Source organism: Danio rerio, chromosome 3 (genome assembly GCF_052040795.2).
Source record: "Danio rerio strain M-AB ecotype USA chromosome 3, GRCz13ab, whole genome shotgun sequence".
Classification (NCBI taxonomy): domain Eukaryota; kingdom Metazoa; phylum Chordata; class Actinopteri; order Cypriniformes; family Danionidae; genus Danio; species Danio rerio.
Window position 1 is genome coordinate 30,929,063 of NC_141023.1, and position 19,390 is coordinate 30,948,452.

Consider the following 19,390-nt stretch of genomic DNA (forward strand, 5'->3'; position numbering starts at 1 on the left):
CTTTCTGAGTTTTACAATACTAAGTTGATTTGAGTTCTCTGCATTTATTGGTCTTTACTGTGCTCAAATTGCTTTGTTTACTCAAATGGATTAAGTTGACATTACTCATTAGAATTATTTCTTTGGACTTAAATGGTTTGTTGCAATCGGTTTCCTCAAACGGTTTGAGTTGCCTTAACTTTCCGAGTTTATAATACTAAGTTGATTTGAGTTCTCTGCATTTATTGGTCTTTACTGTGCTCAAATTGCTTTTTTTACTCAAATGGATTAAGTTGACAGTACTCAGAATTATTTATTTGGACTTAAATGGTTTGTTGCCATCGGTTTCCTCAAACGATTTGAGTTGCCTTAACTTTCTGAGTTTTACAGTACTAAATTGGTTTGAGTTCTCTTAATTTATTGGTCTTTACTGTGCTCAAATTGCTTTGTTTACTCAAATGGATTAAGTTCACAGTACTCATTAGGATTATTTCTTTGGACTTAAATGGTTTGTTGCAATCGGTTTCCTCAAATTGTTTGAGTTACCTTAACCTTTTAGCACTTTTTAAGCCTAACCAGATGCTTTAGTCTTCAGCACAATGGTAACCTCCATAAAAATGCAGAAACTACAGAAACTATTTTTCAAACTAATCATAAAGGAACAACTTACACTAACACTCAATTTAGTTTAACTTTCATTAACTCCTTTGAAGCAAAACATGGGATTTATAGCTTGATAAATCTTAACTTATGTTTTCTACGGTACATAAGAAGCACATAGTATGGAAAAGTCCAAGACTCCTGAAGCTCTCTGATGTCTGTAGAACAGCCAGCTCTCAGTCTTCTTCATGGTCCTGTCACATTTTTAGCCATTCCTTCTCGCACTACGCTCTGTCTATCATAATTAAAGAACACATTACAGTCTCTGCCTGACAAACCCACTGCCATTCGGCCCAAAATGAAAACTAATGAAAGGGCTCCGCTGTGTTTGCTGATTCCACCGCGTCCCTGAGGAGGACTGCTCCACCTTTCTGGATGATGGAAAGCTCCAAATCTCTCTCTCTCTCTCTCTCTCTCTCTCTCTCTCTCTCTCTCTCTCTCTCTCTCTCTTTCTCTCTCTCTCTCTTTCTCTCTCTGGCTTAGAAAGTGGACACTGAAAGAGGAGGGCGAATTTCGGGCAATGTCACTCACTCGGTGAAGCGCTCTTAAGCTGGCACATTGGGTAAACAATGTGCCCGATCAATGAGGAATGATTTTGGCAAGAGCTGCCTCAGCACAAAATAGAAAACACAGCAGAATCATTCGATTTGAAGCAATTGACAGCTCTTTTCAAGACAGCTTCATAATATTCTCCCCCAATCTCTCGCTGGTTTTTTTTATTATTATTGCATTTTCTTCAACCATTTGCTTAGTCACTAAAATCACAAGCTGATACGGTCCCACAGAGATTTTAGTAGCTATCCCTGCTGAAATTCACAAAGAACTGATTTGGTTAAATTGAATCAATCAATCCAATTCAACCTTTTGCAATCCCCACAGCACTGGCCTTGTATAAGTAGGTTTGCACATTGGATACTTAATATATAAATAAATAACATGAAATACTCTCTGATTATAATTGCATTAAAAGTATATAAGAACAAAACGTAAGTTCTATTTTTAAAAAACCTGGATATTCATTTGTCCTTAAAACGCTAAGTTCCTTTAAAGCAAATTTGGGTAAACTATGAATTACAATTGGGTGAAAAGGTTTACTTAAAATTGTAACCCCGTGGATTGATTTGTCCATATTTTATTCAAGTTTGTGTACACTGCTGAATATATTTTAGAGAACAGTTATGTTTGATAACACTTATATGGTCATGTTGACTGTATGAGTAAATTTGCAACTGCTATACTGTAAATGCTAACTAACTGGAGTATTGTAAAAATGATGGTTAATCTATTTAAATGTTAGTTAATGTATTTACTACAATGAACTAAAAATAAACCATACTTATGCAACAGTTATAACCTTAACCATATGCAGTACACTCACTGGCCACTTTATTAGGTACACCTAGTACCTAGTCGGACCCCCTTTTCCCTTGAGACAATACTCAGGTAGGCTGTGGCATTGATATGATGCTCAATTGGTAATGGGCCAAAAGTGTGCCAAGAAAACCTCACCCCACCACCACCTGCCTGAACTGTTGATACAAGGCAGGATGGATCCATACTTTCATGTTGTTGATGCCTAATTCTGAGCCTACCATCTGAATGCTGCAGCAGAAATCGAGACTCAGAGCAGGCAATGTTTTTCCAATCTTCTATTGTCCAATTTTGGTCAGCTTGTGGGAACTGTAGCCTCAGTTTCCTGTTCTTAGCTGACAGGAGTGGCATCCGGTGTGGTCTTCTGCTAATGTAGATATGTATATATATATATATATATATATATATATATATATATATATATATAATTTATTTTTAATTTTTTTTTTTTGACCATTTTCTGTAAACCCTAGAGATGGCTTTGCGTGCACTGTTTTTAACTACAGCAGATCACCTTAAACATGTCTACTTGTGTAAATGCATTGATGTGCTAATTAGAAATTTGTGTTAACGAACATTTGGACAGGTGTACCTAATAAAGTGGCCGGTGAGTGTAGTTCAGCATTTACTAGTGCATTATTAAAATCCATTTCCTTAACATCTTAACATAAATTAATGCATGGTGAATTAACAACTAATAAATAACAGTTGCATTTTCATTAACTAACATCAGCAAAGGGGTATAAATACTGTAATAAATATATATTTTTATTGTTTGTTCATGTTAGTAAATTGATTATTTAACTTTTACTAATAGAACCTTTTTGTTGTAAAGTGTTACAATTTGAGCCAAATATGGACAAATATTCTATAATTTATATAATTAAAAAAAAAAAAACTGTTTGGTTTGTCCATATTTTACCGGAATTTGTTTTTGTTTTTTATTACCGAGGATTAGTAGACTGTGTGGTTACGTTTAGCAGAAATAATGCAGAGGGCCTAATACTCTAATGACTGCTAATTGACATGTAGCTACCTTCAATTAACAGAATATTCAGAGGGGTCCATCAAAACAGTGTTACTGTGTGCTTCAATATCTGCATTTCTGATTGTGCTTGAATAAAGTATATTTGGCAGCAGCTGGTCAAATTACCGATATCCACTACACATCAACACTGAAACCTCATGTGTCCCTCTACAGCCACTGTACATCAGCCCAAATATCCATATGGCCTTGACCTGAGGGAATCCTCACTGCCAGAGCATTTACAGTGTGTTTGTGTGGACGAATGTAATTAGACAGCTACACACGCACATGCATGCCCACAAACAGCAGCCAACATTTCAATGGGACAGGTGGTGATATGTGCCTGGCTAATCAATCCAGCCATTTACTCAAGCAACACAAACATACCAGCTCTGTTCCAAAACCTAGAGAGCTGCTTTAGAGTCACACTCTACACAAGCAGCTGCTTTCTGGGGCAGAATCTCATAGGTAGAAAATCCACACATCACACAAACAGCATTACAAACAGATGATTCATGCGCAGTTTGAGCAAAATCCATAATTGCTATGCATATAAAATATGGGTGTGCGAGAGAAACCGGTCAACTTCTACTTTCAAACTCGCATTTAAATATCTGCATAAAGAAAAACTTGCACAAAATACCAAATTTTTTTTCCATTTTTTATTCAAAATAGTGTCAAAACCCTCTCTAAATATTATGGTGACAAAAGGTTTGCATGTTCTCCCTGCGTTCGCGTGGGTTTTCTCCGGGTTCTTCGGTTTCCCCCACAGTCCAAAGACATGTGGTTCAGGTGAATTGGGTAGGCTAAATTGTCCGTTGTGTATGAGTGTGTATGGATGTTTCCCAGTGATGGGTTGCAGCTGGAAGGGCATCTGCTGCGCACAAACATATGCTGGATAAGTTGCCGGTTCATTCCACTTTGGCGACCCCAGATTAATGAAGGGACTAAGCCAAAAAGATGAGTGTAAATGAGTGAATGAAAAATAAAATAAAAAAAGTAAAAATAAAATAAATAAATAAAATAAAAATGTAATTAAAAAATTATAAAATAAAATAAAAATAATTAATAAAAATAATTAATAAAAAAATTAAACAAAGTAAAATAAAATAAAACAAAAATGTAAATAAAAATATTATAAATAAATAAAAATAAAAATGAATAAAATATAAATAAACAATAAAATAATAAAAATATAAATAAAATAGAATAGAATAAAGAATAAAAAAATTAAATCATTAACTAAAATCATAAAATAAAATAAAACATAAATAAAATAAAAATAATTAATAAATAAAATAGTAAAATAAAAGTAAAATAATAAAACAAAACAAAATTAAATTAAATATTAGAACAGACAAAACAGATCTTGCTCAGTTCACTATGTAAACAAGATATAAAAAATGGTTTTGGGTAATAATTTTTGTAAACTACTTGGAGACCACAGATGTGTCCCTACCTGTACTGCACTTAAGTATCCTTCAGAGATTTAATACTATTTGAGGGGCCAGGACAGCAGGGTCAGAAACATGTATGACACGGCCTTGCATACTTATCAGTTTGACTCACACTTGTGTTAAATGCTGAGAAGTGCTTTAGCCTTGAAGCCTCAGAAGGACGCTCATCCTATTGAGCCATTTGAGAAGCAGCCTCAGTCTCATTTTAAAGGCAGCACGCACACTTCAGATGTTGCATTTATGGCTAAACACATCATCAGAAAAGCCATTGGATTTTAAAAGATAAAAAAAAACACAAGGAATAACAGTCAGTTTTATGATGTTTTCTTTTCTCGAAACAGACACCGTCAGTGATGTATACTGCATGTGCCTGACAAACAACCTTTAGCAGACAAACTTCAAAATGAGTCAGGAACATTAACAATAATGAACCATCTTGTCATATTTAGTATCTGTTTTATACATGTCTGAGCTGACAACACATTGCACCAATACTTTTTTGTTTGAACTAATTAGGATTCAAATTCTTTATCTAAACTTGGAAATATTGAGAACTTCTCAAACTACTTTCTGGGAATGCCTTTCTGTTGTGTAATAGTGTTGAGACCATAAAATGGCTCCAAAAGTGGATTTAAAAGAGGCTTAAAAAGAAAATGCTTGCAAAACCCATTCATTACCTGACAAAGGTCTTGTCGTCGATCCCAGCTGTAAGAGCAACAAATTACAACTTGACTTCTAGTAGACTGACTTCGAATAAAAGTAGCAGAAGGTAGAACAGCCTTCAGGATTGGCCAGCCCAGTCACAAGATATGAACATGATTAAGCATGTCTGGGGTAAGGTGAAGGAGGAGGCATTGAAGATGAATCCAAAGAATCTTGATGAACTCTTGAAGTCCTGCATGTATGGTTTTTTTGCCATTCCAGATAACTATTAATAGGTTATTTGAGTAGTTGCAGAGATGTATGGATGCAGTCCTCCAAGCTCATAGGAGTCATACACAATATTATTTATTTTCCCACTGCACCATGACTTTATATTCTATACTGTACAATATTTTTGTTAAGTGACAAGACTTTTTTCTAAGCAAAGTCAGTCATTACTGTCCTAATTAGATAATTAAAAATCAAGGCATGATCGTATTTAATTTTGGTAAATGAAGCGTGATCTAGAGGCCTTTGCCTTTCATATAAGCCACTTCTGACACCAAATGATCAACTAGTTATTGTTTGTTGTTCCTAAAACTTTGATAGGCAACAAAACTTTTGTCAGGTGTATATGACCTTATTTCTTCTGAAACACAAAAGGAGAAATTAAAAAGATATATATATATATATATATATATATATATATATAGATATATATATATATATATATATATATATATATATATATATATATATATATATATATATATATATATATACATATATATATATATATATATATATATATATATATATATATATATATATATATATATATACAATATAAAGGAGTAGAACAACTGTAGGTGGCCATGTAACATTTCCTTTTAAACACAAAACAAAACATTTGTTTGTCAGTATGCATACATCCAACAAACTCTACAAAGTATGTACATTTAACTCAGGCAAATTTATTTCTGACCCTTCACCTTGCAAAATCTCTACAGTGTATTCCTTACCAATTTTGCCAATGAGTGCAAGCATCATTGTGTGGGAGACACACGCACACATATGTTGGTGTTGATTATAATAGTGTATCGGGGTTTGCTATAACACCTCTGCCTACGGAGTCTCTCCCTCGAGTCTGAAAAAGCCCTTTCAAACAGAACTCTTAATTAGATGGAACAGAGGTCATCTAGAACCAGAACACAAGGACACACAAATACACACCCACACAAACACTTCCTTCCTTTCTTCTGTTTCTCTAATAAATTAAACAGACATTAGCACTTATGTGAAGCTGAACTTTGTCTGATAATGAACTAGAAAAAAAAAGTAAAAAAAAAAGTCAGCCTGTCACGTTCATTGCTTTTAAAACATGCTCGCATTTCACAGCTTGTTGCGAGCAAAATCCAAGCAGTCATGCTGTACATATTCATGCCTTTACCAGCTCGAACTTTAATTCACCAGACAGATTACAGAAATCCTCAGCAATTTCCCGAACGCTGTTGTGCGCTACTCGAACAAATCCACATATATTAAACCCATCCGTGTCTCAATCTTTTCCCGGGCCGCTCAGGTGAACGGTAACAGTTGTCATCAATTTTAAGCCAGTCTGAATGTGTGTCAATGCTTGCGTGTATTTAAGTGTCCCGGAGTCTTGTGTTGGTGGTTATCTGATAGTTCCTGTTTAATGAGGGAGATTTAACCTTCACAGAGGTTGCGGATTTTCAAGTATCAAAGGCAGAAAAGAAAATTGCCACTAAAATTCATTCATTACCTTGGTGTCAACCGTTAAGCTGAATAGCTTGTACAATAACTCTCACTGCATGATTTATCATTAATAGACGGAGAAAGCTATCCATTAACATTCACATTCATCCCAATGGCAGTTACTGGCACATAATCTCCCTTTATTTTAGCTAATGACCTCAAGTGTTACTTTCATATATGGCTGTTGAGTTGGGGAAGCTATAGACCATTTCAATGTGGTCATGTCATTGGCCCATTAACATTTCCTACTTGTTATCAAACCATTTCATACCTGTACCAAGAGACAATTTAACCCTAACTCAACGTTAAAACAGCTTTCATAACAATATTTATCAAAATGTGTCTCTTTTTGGATTCTCAGAAGCTATGGAAAAAAAATTGAAAAACAGGTTTTTGTTTACATCTCTCAAATTGGTCTAAACTATATTAACAATTATGTAAAGCTCAAAGTGAGCATAAGCAAATACAATGCAGATTGTCACACATTCAGTTGAAGTCAGAATTATTAGCCCCCCTTTTACTTTTTTTTTTTTTACTTTTTTTAAATATTTCCCGAATTATGTTTAACAGAGCAAAGACATTTTCACAATATGACTGATAATATATATATTTTTTTTCTGGAGAAAGTCTTATTTGTTTAATTTCGGCTAGAATAAAAGCAGTTTTAAATTTTTTAAACACCATCTTAAAGTCAAAATAATTAGCCCTTTTAAGCTATTTTTTTCTCGATAGTCTACAGAACAAACCATCGTTATACAATAACTTGCCTAAATACAATAACCTGCCTAGTTAACCTAATTAAGCCTTTAAATGTCACTTAGAAGAAGTGTCATAGAAGAGTCTTGAAAAATATCTAGTGAAATATTATTTACTGTCATCATGGCAAAGATAAAATAAATTAGTTATTGGAAATGAGTTATTAAAACTATTCTGTTTAGAAATGTGTTGAAGAAATCTTCTCTAAATTGGGGGAAAAAATAAACAAGGGGGCTAACAATTCAGGGGGGTAACAATTCTGACTTCAACTGTATCTTAAAGTGTCTTCCATTATATAATGCGTGATCATCCTTGTCCAGTTGCTATTCTTCTTTCTAAAAGTTGAGTAATCAAAATGTTTATTTTTATTTTTTATGTAAAGGATAAAGTGCATTCATGTGGTTGTTATTGCACAATAAATCCTTCCAATGGACCATCCAAAGAGCAGAGCAATTAAACATGAGTATGCTACTTTATGCATTGACTAATGAAATGATAGGCAGTGTTGAGGTACTGTAATGCATTACAAGTAACGTGAATTATGTAACAATATTACTTTTTAAGGAACAAGTAAAGTAACGCCTTACGTTTAAAACATAAGTAATTTACTTTTGACTTATTTTTTTTGAAAAATGTAATGCAAGTTACTTTTTAGTTTAATTAATAAGCTTTTAAAAATAAATTGTTGAATTAAAATTAAACTAGTCACAATGAATTATGCAGTCATTGAGAGATTCATTATTTTGAACGCTTCGAAAAAAAGAAAAAGGGATTACATTCTCAATGGACTGTGATTTTACTTAAGACAAATAGTACAAAAGTAGCAAACACATTGCTTTAGACTTTATATAATCTGTATATACAGCATGTAGAGCTCAGGAGTAAGAAAGTTACATTTTCCTAATTTATTTTTTATGTGTTCTTTAAAGGTGTAGGTTATACCGTGCATTGCTAATTGTAGAGCTCCTCTATTAAAAAGAAAAATAAACAAGTTCTGAAAGAGATCAAGCCAAAAAGTATCACAAAATTAACTCAAAAGTAATGTTAACATATTACTTACCATAAAAAGTAACTAAGTAACAATTTACTTTTGGGGGGAGTAACTCAATATTGTAATGCATTACTTTCTAAAGTAACTTTCCCCAACACTGGACAGGCTATATATTTTATTTCCAATACAATAATATATAGAAGTGTCTTGAAAAATATCTAGTAAAATATTATTTACTGTCATCATGAAAAAGATAATATATACATCTTTCTTTTATCTTTGTCATGATGACAGTAAATAATATTTTACTAGATATTTTTCAAGACACTTCTATAGGGATTAAAATGACATTTAAAGGCTTAACTAGATTAATAAGGGTCACTTATACATGTTAGGATAATTAGGCAAGTTATTGTATAATGATGGTTTGTTCTGCAGACTATCAAGAAAAATATAGCTTAAAGGGGCTAATAGTTTTGCCCTTAAAATGCCTTTTAAATAATTAAAAATTGCCTTAGCACTGTGAAAATTTCCTTGATCTGTTAAACATAATTTGGGAAATATTTAAAAAAGAAAATTAAAATCCAAGGGGGGCTATATAAGCTATATATTATTATTATTATTATTATTATTATTATTATTATTATTATTATTGTTAACATCAAAGGTAATTAAAATATCTAATAATAAAACAGTATTATAATTATTATGCCAAGGAGTTGATCATGCAAAATTACTGATCATTCAACAAATACACACATACACATCCATTAATGTGGCTTTAAATAAAATACAATTATTAAAAACACATTAAAGACTATACATATGAAATGAAACATTCATAAAGCTATATTTTATGAAAAACACCAGCTCACGGGTGTGGAATGTTTGAAAATGCAGCCATATTATCCCATATCAGAAATCTCATTTGCAGTCTAATGCATATTTGTTTTTGCAAAAGAAATTGTTTAAACATATTAGGAATGGTGAGAGAACGTTTTAATTTATACATTTTTTTTGATTTTAATACAAAACCTAAGCTTATTAACGACAAAGTTAAAATCTCTTTCTCCAGCTCACACATACAATGGGTTGAAGAATGAACTCAGCAGCGAAGAGAAGGCAGTGTTTAGTAGCTATTGAACACATGCGTCCGCACTACAGAAAAATTAAGGCTCCGGCAACTGTCACTCATAACAGTTGCTATGGTTACAACTAATGTTTGGGAAAAGCACATTTATTTTAAACCATAATAAAAACTGACTGAGACTACCTGTGCATTTTAATAAATTTAATGCACACCCTCCAGCTAATCAGAATCAAGAGTTTCAACAGACCATGGAATAAAATAATTTAAAATAGAGTTGTTTATACATTTTAATCATATCACACAAGCACATATCAGGAGGTGTTGCTGGCTTCAGTAGTTTGTTGCTGTTCTCTTTTTTCTCTTTTCTCACAAAAATGATAGTGCAGTTATTGTCTTGGTGAACAAACAAAGTAAGTTTTTTGCATGTACTTGTAATTGCATGTACGTTATCTGTGTAAACATTGTACAAAAGTAACAAACAAAAATTGACAGAACTGTGACGAGTGCCGTGGACATGGGTCAGGTACTCTATTAATGGCCTTGGCAATTCAAAATAAATGTGTCCCCCCCAAAACAAGTTCCGATAACAACGTATTTATTTGAAAAAATCCTGGATACTTTAAGTGGATATAGTAAGAGTTTGGGTGGCACAGTGGCTCAGTGGTAAGAATTGCTTCCTCATAGCAAGATGGTCGCTGGTTCGATTCATGGCTGGCTCATTTGGCATTTCTGTAATGAGTTTGCATGTTCTCCCTGTGTTTACGTGGGATTGCTCTGAGTGCTCTGGTTTCCCCCACAGTCCAATAACATGTGGTATAAACAAAATTGGCCGTAGTTTATGAGTGTGTGTGTGTGTGTGTGTGTGTGTGTGTGTGTGTGTGTGTGTGTGTGTGTGTGTAAATAGGTGTTTCCCAGTACTGGGTTGCAGCTAGAAGGGCATTTGCTGTGTAAAACATAGCCGGAGTAGTTGGCGGTTGACTGAGGCAACCCTAATAAGGGACTAAGCTGAAGGAGAATGTATGAATAGTAGGAGTTTCTGATTTAATGAAATTACAGTGATAATCACTGAGGGATGAAATGGTATTCTAGATATAGTGTCTAGTTAAACAGTATGTTCAAGTAACTTTTATAAAGAAAAAGACAAGAAATAACAAAAAAAAACAAAAAACAAAACATCAGATCCATCAGAAAAAGATGAGGTAAAGGTTGCAGACAACACCAGTGAATTAAGGATCTGTTAGTCTATTGATTTAATGGTAACACTTTACAATAAGGTTCATTAGTTAATGCATTTACTAACATGAACTAATCATGAACAACACATGTACAGCATTTATTAATCATAATTGAATATTTACTAATGCATTATTAACATTCAAGTCCATGCTTGTTAACATTAGTTAATGCACCATAAGTTAACATGAACTAACAATGAACAACTGTATTTTCATTAATTAACGTTAACTAACATGAACAAATACAGTAGTAAATGTATTGTTCATTGTTTGTTCCTGTTAGTAAATGCATTACTTAACATTAACTAATGAACCTTATTGTAAAGTGTGACCGATTTAATTTGTATTTTCTTTTCTTTTTTTCACTCTTCTAATCGCAGTTAAAACCCAAACTCAGCATTAACTTGTTTACATCTGATAGGTACTTTCATACTGCAAGAAGTAAATACAGAAATGAGAGTCATTTTCCAAATCAGTTCGCAGGACCAGAACTGTGCACCAATGCTGTTTACATCTGGGTCTGGGTTGGAAATGAAAATAAATGTCATTCAGTTATCGTGTATTTATCGGGTGTCTGAGGTTGGGTTTTTCCCCTTTGAGCTAATTTAGGAATGTTGGGCTTAAGTAAGAAGCGATTCAGGACCAGATATTAGAACACAAGAAGACCTTTCCTCTGCATGTGCTGTACACTAGCATAATCCATAGTATACTTTGGGATTAACAAATCCAACTAACCAGCTAAACCTAAGACTATTATTTTCCATTGCTGAATCTCCTAGTCAGTTTTCTCTCTTCTATCTTTCTGTCTCTCCTGTAGGTGCGAGCCAGTGCGATTGCTCAAGATGCTGATCAGAACTATGACTACGCCTCGAACAGTGTGATCCTGCATCTAGACGCTGGCGATGAAGTCTACATCAAACTGGATGGTGGCAAAGCCCACGGGGGCAACAACAACAAATACAGTACCTTCTCTGGCTTCATTCTGTACGCTGACTGAATATGTGAGTGCAGAGGAAAAGGAGTTGGGGAAAGAAAGAGGAAAAGCGAAAGGTAAAGGAGCATTCATCAACCCAGCGCTTTTTTTTTTCAGGATCTCACCGTTGCTTCAGCACTTCTACTTCAAACTGTGGAACAAGGGTTCAGTAGCTTCTCTTTGAACCACCTCACCGATTGATTTAAAACAAGGAAATAAAGTGATAAATAGGACATTTTTCTCTTTCAGTTTTGAAAGAGGGTTTCATTTAAGACTCCAAGAGTGACTTGCAGAGATCTTTAACCTCTTCATGGTGTGCTTCTCCTCAGTAAAACTTTCTTTACCGACAAATATCTAATTTTGAAATATCCCTGTGGAAAAAAAGTGTTTCTTTTAAAGGATATATGATGACAAGTTCTGTATTCATAGAATTATAACGCTGGTGTTCGATTTCTCCTCACCTCTACATTGGACACAGCGCCCCCTGTTGGCTATTGTTGGTAACTGGTTTTCATCTGCATTCTTTCCATATGTGTTGTTCTCTGTTGGGACTGCAGTAGCCAATGAGCGTTGTGAATGAATGTTTTCATTTTGTTTTTTCTTTACAGGCACTTGATACTCAGTTTAGACAATTGATACTCTGCTGCTATTCCCTCCTCCCATGATCCTTTTCCTCCCCGTCAATTAGCACTCGACCCGAAACTCCCTCCTCTTGGTCTCCTCCTGCCCCTGCCAGTGACTGCAGATGAGTTTGTACCAGTCTGTTCTCTTTCGTATAATCATGAGTGACTGCAAATGATGGTTTAAAGGATGTTTATGCGTATGCTTTAGTATTTGTTAACATGGTGTGGGGAATGAATGCAGAGCCTGAATGTGACAGTCGAAAGAAATCATTATAAAGGATTATTTTTCTGAAGCTAATTAAACAACAAAGGTCAAATGTGAAGAATAGCATTTAAAAAAAAATGGGTGGTGTTTTGAATTATAAAAATCACACTAATACTGCTTTATAGGGATTATTCTGAATATGTCTACTTCCATACCATAAACAGTAGGTGTAAATGTGTGTAGTATGTGAGAAATCACAGTATGCATGAAAGTGCACATCCTCTGGACACTTTTGACATGGCAGATGTATTTTTTCATAATACACACTTTCAGTACAAAATCCACCTTTTTCCTGAGCACTGAATTTTATCCTGCTTCTTATTTCTAGTCAAATTAGCATGTTGTTGATTAAATAAGTTATTTTCTTTGGGTCTTTTCGATATTTGTCATACTTGAACTTAGAATGCACACACAGAAAAAAAGTTGGAAATTTTTTATCCAATCTTGATTGCTTTCTTTACACTCTCAGAAATAATGTTACAAAATGTGAGGTCCTTAAAGGTACATATTAATACCTAAAAAGTACAAATGTGTACCTCACAGTACCTTAAAGTGCAAAAGTGAACCTGAACGGTACAAAACTGCACTGTAAAACCCAACAGTCAACTTTATCAATTGAAATGAGTGTAGTTAATTTACTGATAGTTAACTTACTGTAGTTAACTTACTGTAGTTAAAATTTACTGAAAGTTACTCTACTCATTTGAAAAGAGTTTTGAACTCAGTGTTGAAGATAATGAGTTCATTAAATACCTCATTACTTAAATAACGTAAGTTCACAACTAATCTGTTCATATAGATTAGTTTTTAACTCAAATGGTTTGTTGCAATCGGTTTCCTCAAACGGTTTGAGTTGCCTTAACTTACTGAGTTTTACAGTTTTCAGTTGGTTTGAGTTCTCTTCATTTATTGGGTTTTACTGTGTTCAAATTGCTTTGTTTGCTCAAATGGAGTAAGCTCACAGTACTCATATATATATATTAGTTTTTGTAGTTAAATGGTTTGTTGCAATCGGTTTCCTCAAATGGTTTGAGTTACCTTAACTTTTGGGGTTTTACAGAATGTACTCTAAAGATACTAATGTCCACCTGTATGGTACCACCTTGAACAGCTACCACCCCACTGACAGATTTTGAACCATTATTACTGAGAGTTTATGACTCTGTAATGGCAGAAACCAACAAATACAAGATTGTATGATTTTGTTCCCCACAAACAAATTTAACTCTTGATTTAATTTCTAGACCAAATAAATAAGAACAGAAAGGAAAGATGGGGTTAAGCCTATGAATTTTCTATCACTTAACAGCATTAATCAATGAGTAAATGACAAAAAGTGCTCTGATGATTGCTACAATGAATATAGATAAACGATTTTATCCTACCTTAATCTCAGGGTGAAAATTGATGTTGTTGTGAAAAGTATTAAAGCACAAATATACTTCTTTAAGTAAATATATTATAGTAGTGCAAAAATCAAGTTTTCATTTTTATTTCCATTTATTTTTTAACATGTACAGTGCTCAGCATATGTAAGTACACCCCTCACAAATCTATCATTTAAATTCATATTTTAATAGGAAGCTATACAATATTATATTTGTGCATATACATTAGATTAGTCGGTACTAAAGCCAAATCTGGAGCTTATCTAACAAAATAACCTACAATAACACTCCAAAAACTAGTACTTCCAAATTTATGTTATAGAAAAATATTAAATACAAATATAAAAAATGAAGGAAAAATCAAGAAAAGCAAAAATATTGAAAAATTTACTTAAAATTGTATAGGTTGTAATTTTGTTTTGCAATATTTTACTTGAATTTAATTGTATTATCCTTCAATTTCTAAATATGTTTGGTGGATAAAATATTATTTTAATAAATATATCTGTTTAATAAATCTGTTTTGTTTAAATGCACCAAAATACATAGCCTATATTTACTGAGAAATGGAGAAAAATATCCATTTTCAAAATGGGCTGTACTCGATTACGCTGAGCACTGTAGTTACATGGAGACCAGAACAAGACAGCATTCAAAAGTTAGAATCTATCACCTTTCATCAGTTACACAGGAAAAAGGTGGACAATACACTTTTTTTATGTCAAATCTACTTTACAGCATGCAATTTCAGATGAAGCAGATATAACCTAAACACTAATCCTGAAATTCAGACGTCAAATGGGTTTTTATAAAATAAAATAATCAAAACAGAAGTTTTTGAAGAGGTGTGGAGACGCATATTTGAGGTGCTCTTGAGGTTCTTCACTTGCCAATCAATCATTCCTGATAACAAATGCAACTACATGCAGAGAGAATATTTACGCAGCAGTATTTTATTCCCGGCGGGATGAATGAATGTGTGCAAATGAGGTTTATTTGTAAGCGTGCATGTGCATTTGTAAGTGTGTGTGTGTGTGTGTGTGTGTGTGTGTGTGTGTGTGTGTGTGTGTGTGTGTGTGGCAGGGTGTGTATGTGTGTGTCAGTACCAACACCAGAGCATGAACTATATTTTGTCTTTGCCACATTATTGGTTTGAGAAATGTTCTATGCTTTAGCCGGTCAAAGACGTGATATAGAGCCAATGAGATTGCATCAGACACGTTTAGCTAAGCCTATACAGAGAAGATATAAAAGAAACAATAAAGCTGTAAATTAAATGAATCTATGCTATGTTTGTCAGTCCTACTCTATCTTTTGAAAATGTTGAATAAATTTAAATAACAAATGGGAAACTTGGAGTCATTTGTGGTGTAATGTTTTTGTTTTTATTCACTCCGACAATGCAAGAAAACAGATTTTGGGGAAACAGAAGCCCATTTGCATAAATCTTCCAATTTATCTAATACTTTACATTACAGGGCACTTAATAAACACTCTAGTCGTTTGAAATTACATCAGAATAAATAGCACGTTTTAGCCTCGGTTTCTATTCCATCCATCCATGTACTTTTTTCCCTCCTGTCTCTCTATTTTTATCTTGTGCCTGTCACCTGGCCTGGCTCACAAAAGCACAGAGGGAAAAACACAGCTGTAGACTTAACAAAAGCTTTCATTAAGTGTGCCGCATTGCTTGATTCACGTTGTCACCTGTGTTGCATCTCAGGACACTTTCTTCCAGAGGACACACTGGCTGTTCTGAGCAGTCACTTCCACTGAGACCCAGAGAAACGCTGGCACAGATTTGCAAAACACATCACATTAACTGACATTCTTGGGAGACGGGTTTAATGTGCAGTTTTGGCAGTATCTGTGATGTGTTTATTTTTATTTTAATTAATAAATGGGGGTGCCATAAAAATTGATTATGATTTGTTCTTAAATTGTACATTCATTCATTCAATTTCTTTTCGGATTTGTCCTGTTATTAATCAGGGTTCGCCACAGCGGAATGAACCACCAACTTATCCAGCATATGTTTTACACAGTGCATGCCCTTCCAGCCACAACCCAACAATGGAAAACACCCATACACTCTTGTATTTACACACATATTCTATGGCCAATTGAGCTTATTCAATTCACCTGTACCGCATGTGTTTGGACTGTGGGGGAAACCTGAGAAGCCAACACGGGGAAACTCCACACAGAAATGGCAACTGAACAAGCCGAGGCTCGAAGCGACCTTCTTGCTGTGAGGCGATCATGCTACCCACTGCACCACAATGACGCCATTTTAAATTGCACAAGATAACTGAATTTAAAGATATCGTCTTGTATAAAGGCACAGTTGTTTTGTTCTTAGTAGTAATGAAGCTTACATTTTCTCCTGAAGTACTGGAAGAACTTTAATCTTTTACTGTGCTGTGTCTATTTTGGAGCAGACAATGCTAATGCAAAATAAATAAACAAAATGAATAGATAAATAAATTAATAATAATAATAATACATTGCTTTTGGCACCTTTCACATTGGTTTTAATTGAGTTACACTAGTGCTTCATTTTCTCATAAACAGTTAAACGTGAGAGTGGCGATGATTTATGGTTTGATATTATGCATGTATCACAACCTTTAAAAATCAAAGTCCATTGAGGGGGATAATGCTCTATCGTGTTTGAATATAACATGCCAGCTACACTAAACTTTACCTTAAACCCAACTGAAAAGCTAAATGAAATGTATTTCCAGAAGAAACCATGACATTTTACTAGGTTTTCGGTCTTTTTGTAACATTGTGCTCCACGCTTTGTTAATTTTAAAATTATATTTTTGAACTGAACCTAATAGATAATAATATTTCAAAATTATAATAGATTTACAGTATAACAAATGTGACCCTGCATGGGCCACAAAACATGTATGTTGCACAAGTATACAATTTTTGGTTCAATTCAATAATTTTTTATTTCTATAGCCCTTTTATAATGTAGATTGTGTCAAAGCAGCTTCGGGTCACGAAACACCAAAACACATTTTTGAGTTGTTGACAGTCGTATATGTGTCCCACGCTGTTAAAAACACTATTAGGACTCATATAGTTCACTAAAAAGTGAAAATTGTTTGTTTTTGCTTTATTTCGAGCAAATTCGTTCTTCCTGTTTGAAACTAATTTTTGAAGCTGCATCACGCCGATTAGATACTTGCGTGTTTTCCAGTATGGAGACTGGATGTCAGACCTAGGAGTACTTCATGATGTCTCTGAGTGTGCTGCATTCATTCATGAGAAAGGCTTGGTTCACACCAATCAGCGCACTGTATTGTGTATGCAGTGCAACTTCATTAATATGCATGATAGCTTCGAAGACTGTTTGTACCTGTACAGTGTTCAGACGGCAGAGAAAGGTCCCGTTGTGTTACCAAAACAAGTGGAAGAAGAAGAATTGTTTGAAGATATGGGTCGTCAGTGTTGCTTTTAAAATTTACTGCAAGAAAGTTTTTTGTATTCATTTTCCGGCTATGAGAGTGCAGCTGAACTCACGTGTGGATTACAGTGCATGTGACGCTTGATAAAAATACGTGTCTAAGGAACATTTTTTACTCTAGAACTTTTCTCATCTGGAAATGGTGAAATCCGGATTTGCTGCTCGTCTCTTTTTAAAAAAGACCAGTTGTTGTTGATTTTCTTGTCTTTACAGATTTGGTAATAAATGGTCTACGTTTATTTATTCAGATGGCAAAGTTAGTTTTATTGACAACGTATTGTCAGCGGTATTTTATGCACTTTCCCTTTTTCCCTCCTCCGACACTCCCCCCTAAACAGAGCTGGACATGCCCACTTTCCTGACTTTTTCCAAACTAGAGGTATGAAAACACGCTGCTGAAACAGTGTTTTGTGCCCCTTTAATATAGTAGTTCTAGTAAATTTAATATAGTAAATCTAGTAAACTGTGTCAGTCCAGTTTTCAAAGTTGAAGTTCAGTTTAGTTCAGTTCAGTGTGGTTTAAATGTCATTGTTGAAAGTCCAAACACTAAAGAGCAATCCATCGATCCACAGCTTAACAAGTCCCAAAACCAAGCAAGCCAGTGGCGAGGAACAAACTTCACCAATTGACAAAAGTGAAACAAAAAAAAAACCTCGAGAGAAACTAGGCTTAGTTGGGCATGACCATTTCTCCTCTGGCCAAAGTTCTTGCACAGAGCTGCAGTTTAGGCACCGGAGGCTGGAGAACACTGGACATCAATGATAGAGACGTCAACATTAAGTTTTTTTCTCTCATGCCAAAAATCTCCATGCAAATACTTTATTTTTTTTAATTGAAGATACTTAAGTTCAATGATTTGGTTAAATTTAAAACAGCACAATATATGTTTAAAGCTAGGAATAAATAACATCCGAAGTGCATACAAAAAATTTTTTGAAGAAAGACAAGGGGGATATAATCTAAGAGAAGTACAAAATTTAAGGAGGTTGAAAACAAGGACAAATTTAAAAAGCTTGTGTATTTTCTCTATACTTTGATTGTTTTGAACACTCAAATCAAAAATAATAGTATTTGAGCCAAATATATTGTCCAATCCAAATAAACCATATCAATGAATAGCTTAATTATTCACTTTCATGTGAAAACAAAATTTGTTAATTATGACTGGTTTTGTGCCCACAAACGATTAATTATTATTAATAAAATTGTTATAATTATTTTAATTATTATAATAATAATAATAATAATTATTATTATTATTATTATTATTATTATTAATGTTATTATTATTATTATATTTTATTTAATATAAAGTATGCCATGGGACTGCAATTCACAAGGTAAAGATGTGATTAACTTGTGATTAACTCATATCTTGAATGTGTGTTTTGTGAGGAATTTGCTTCCACCTCTAATAATGAATGCTGTATGCAAATGGGAGTGAGGAGGTTGGCTTATGTCAACATTTCCCTTTGATTAAATCATTACTGTGATTTTTGGAAATAACTTTGCACACAAAGTCACGGTTGCTTTACTTCTTTCTCTCTGTTTTCCACACTTTGGTCCTCTGGTGTGCTGCGAGTCTTTTCTCATTCTGAACGCTTTTTACTGAACATCAGCACCGACGCCTGACAATATCATGGGTCAGAAGACCCTTTTATTCTCTCTTCATTTCT

At 34.0% G+C, this 19,390-nt stretch overlaps 1 protein-coding gene across 2 annotated transcripts in view; it reads left to right on the forward strand.

Moving 5' to 3' along the window:
- Positions 1 to 15,585, forward strand: part of c1ql1l2 (complement component 1, q subcomponent-like 1-like 2) — a 38,858-nt gene extending 23,273 nt beyond the window's left edge. Inside the window, exons 2-3 of one of the 2 annotated variants that reach the window (XR_015480896.1) lie at positions 11,802 to 15,277; positions 15,317 to 15,585. Coding sequence is in view for 1 of the 2 variants with exons in the window: in XM_087244690.1 (XP_087100816.1) it covers positions 11,802 to 11,981 (180 nt within the window). In the remaining variant the exon portion in view is untranslated. Of the gene's footprint in view, positions 1 to 11,801 lie in introns of both variants that reach the window. The other variant, XM_087244690.1, reaches the window with a different exon arrangement.
- Positions 15,586 to 19,390: the final 3,805 nt, after the last annotated feature.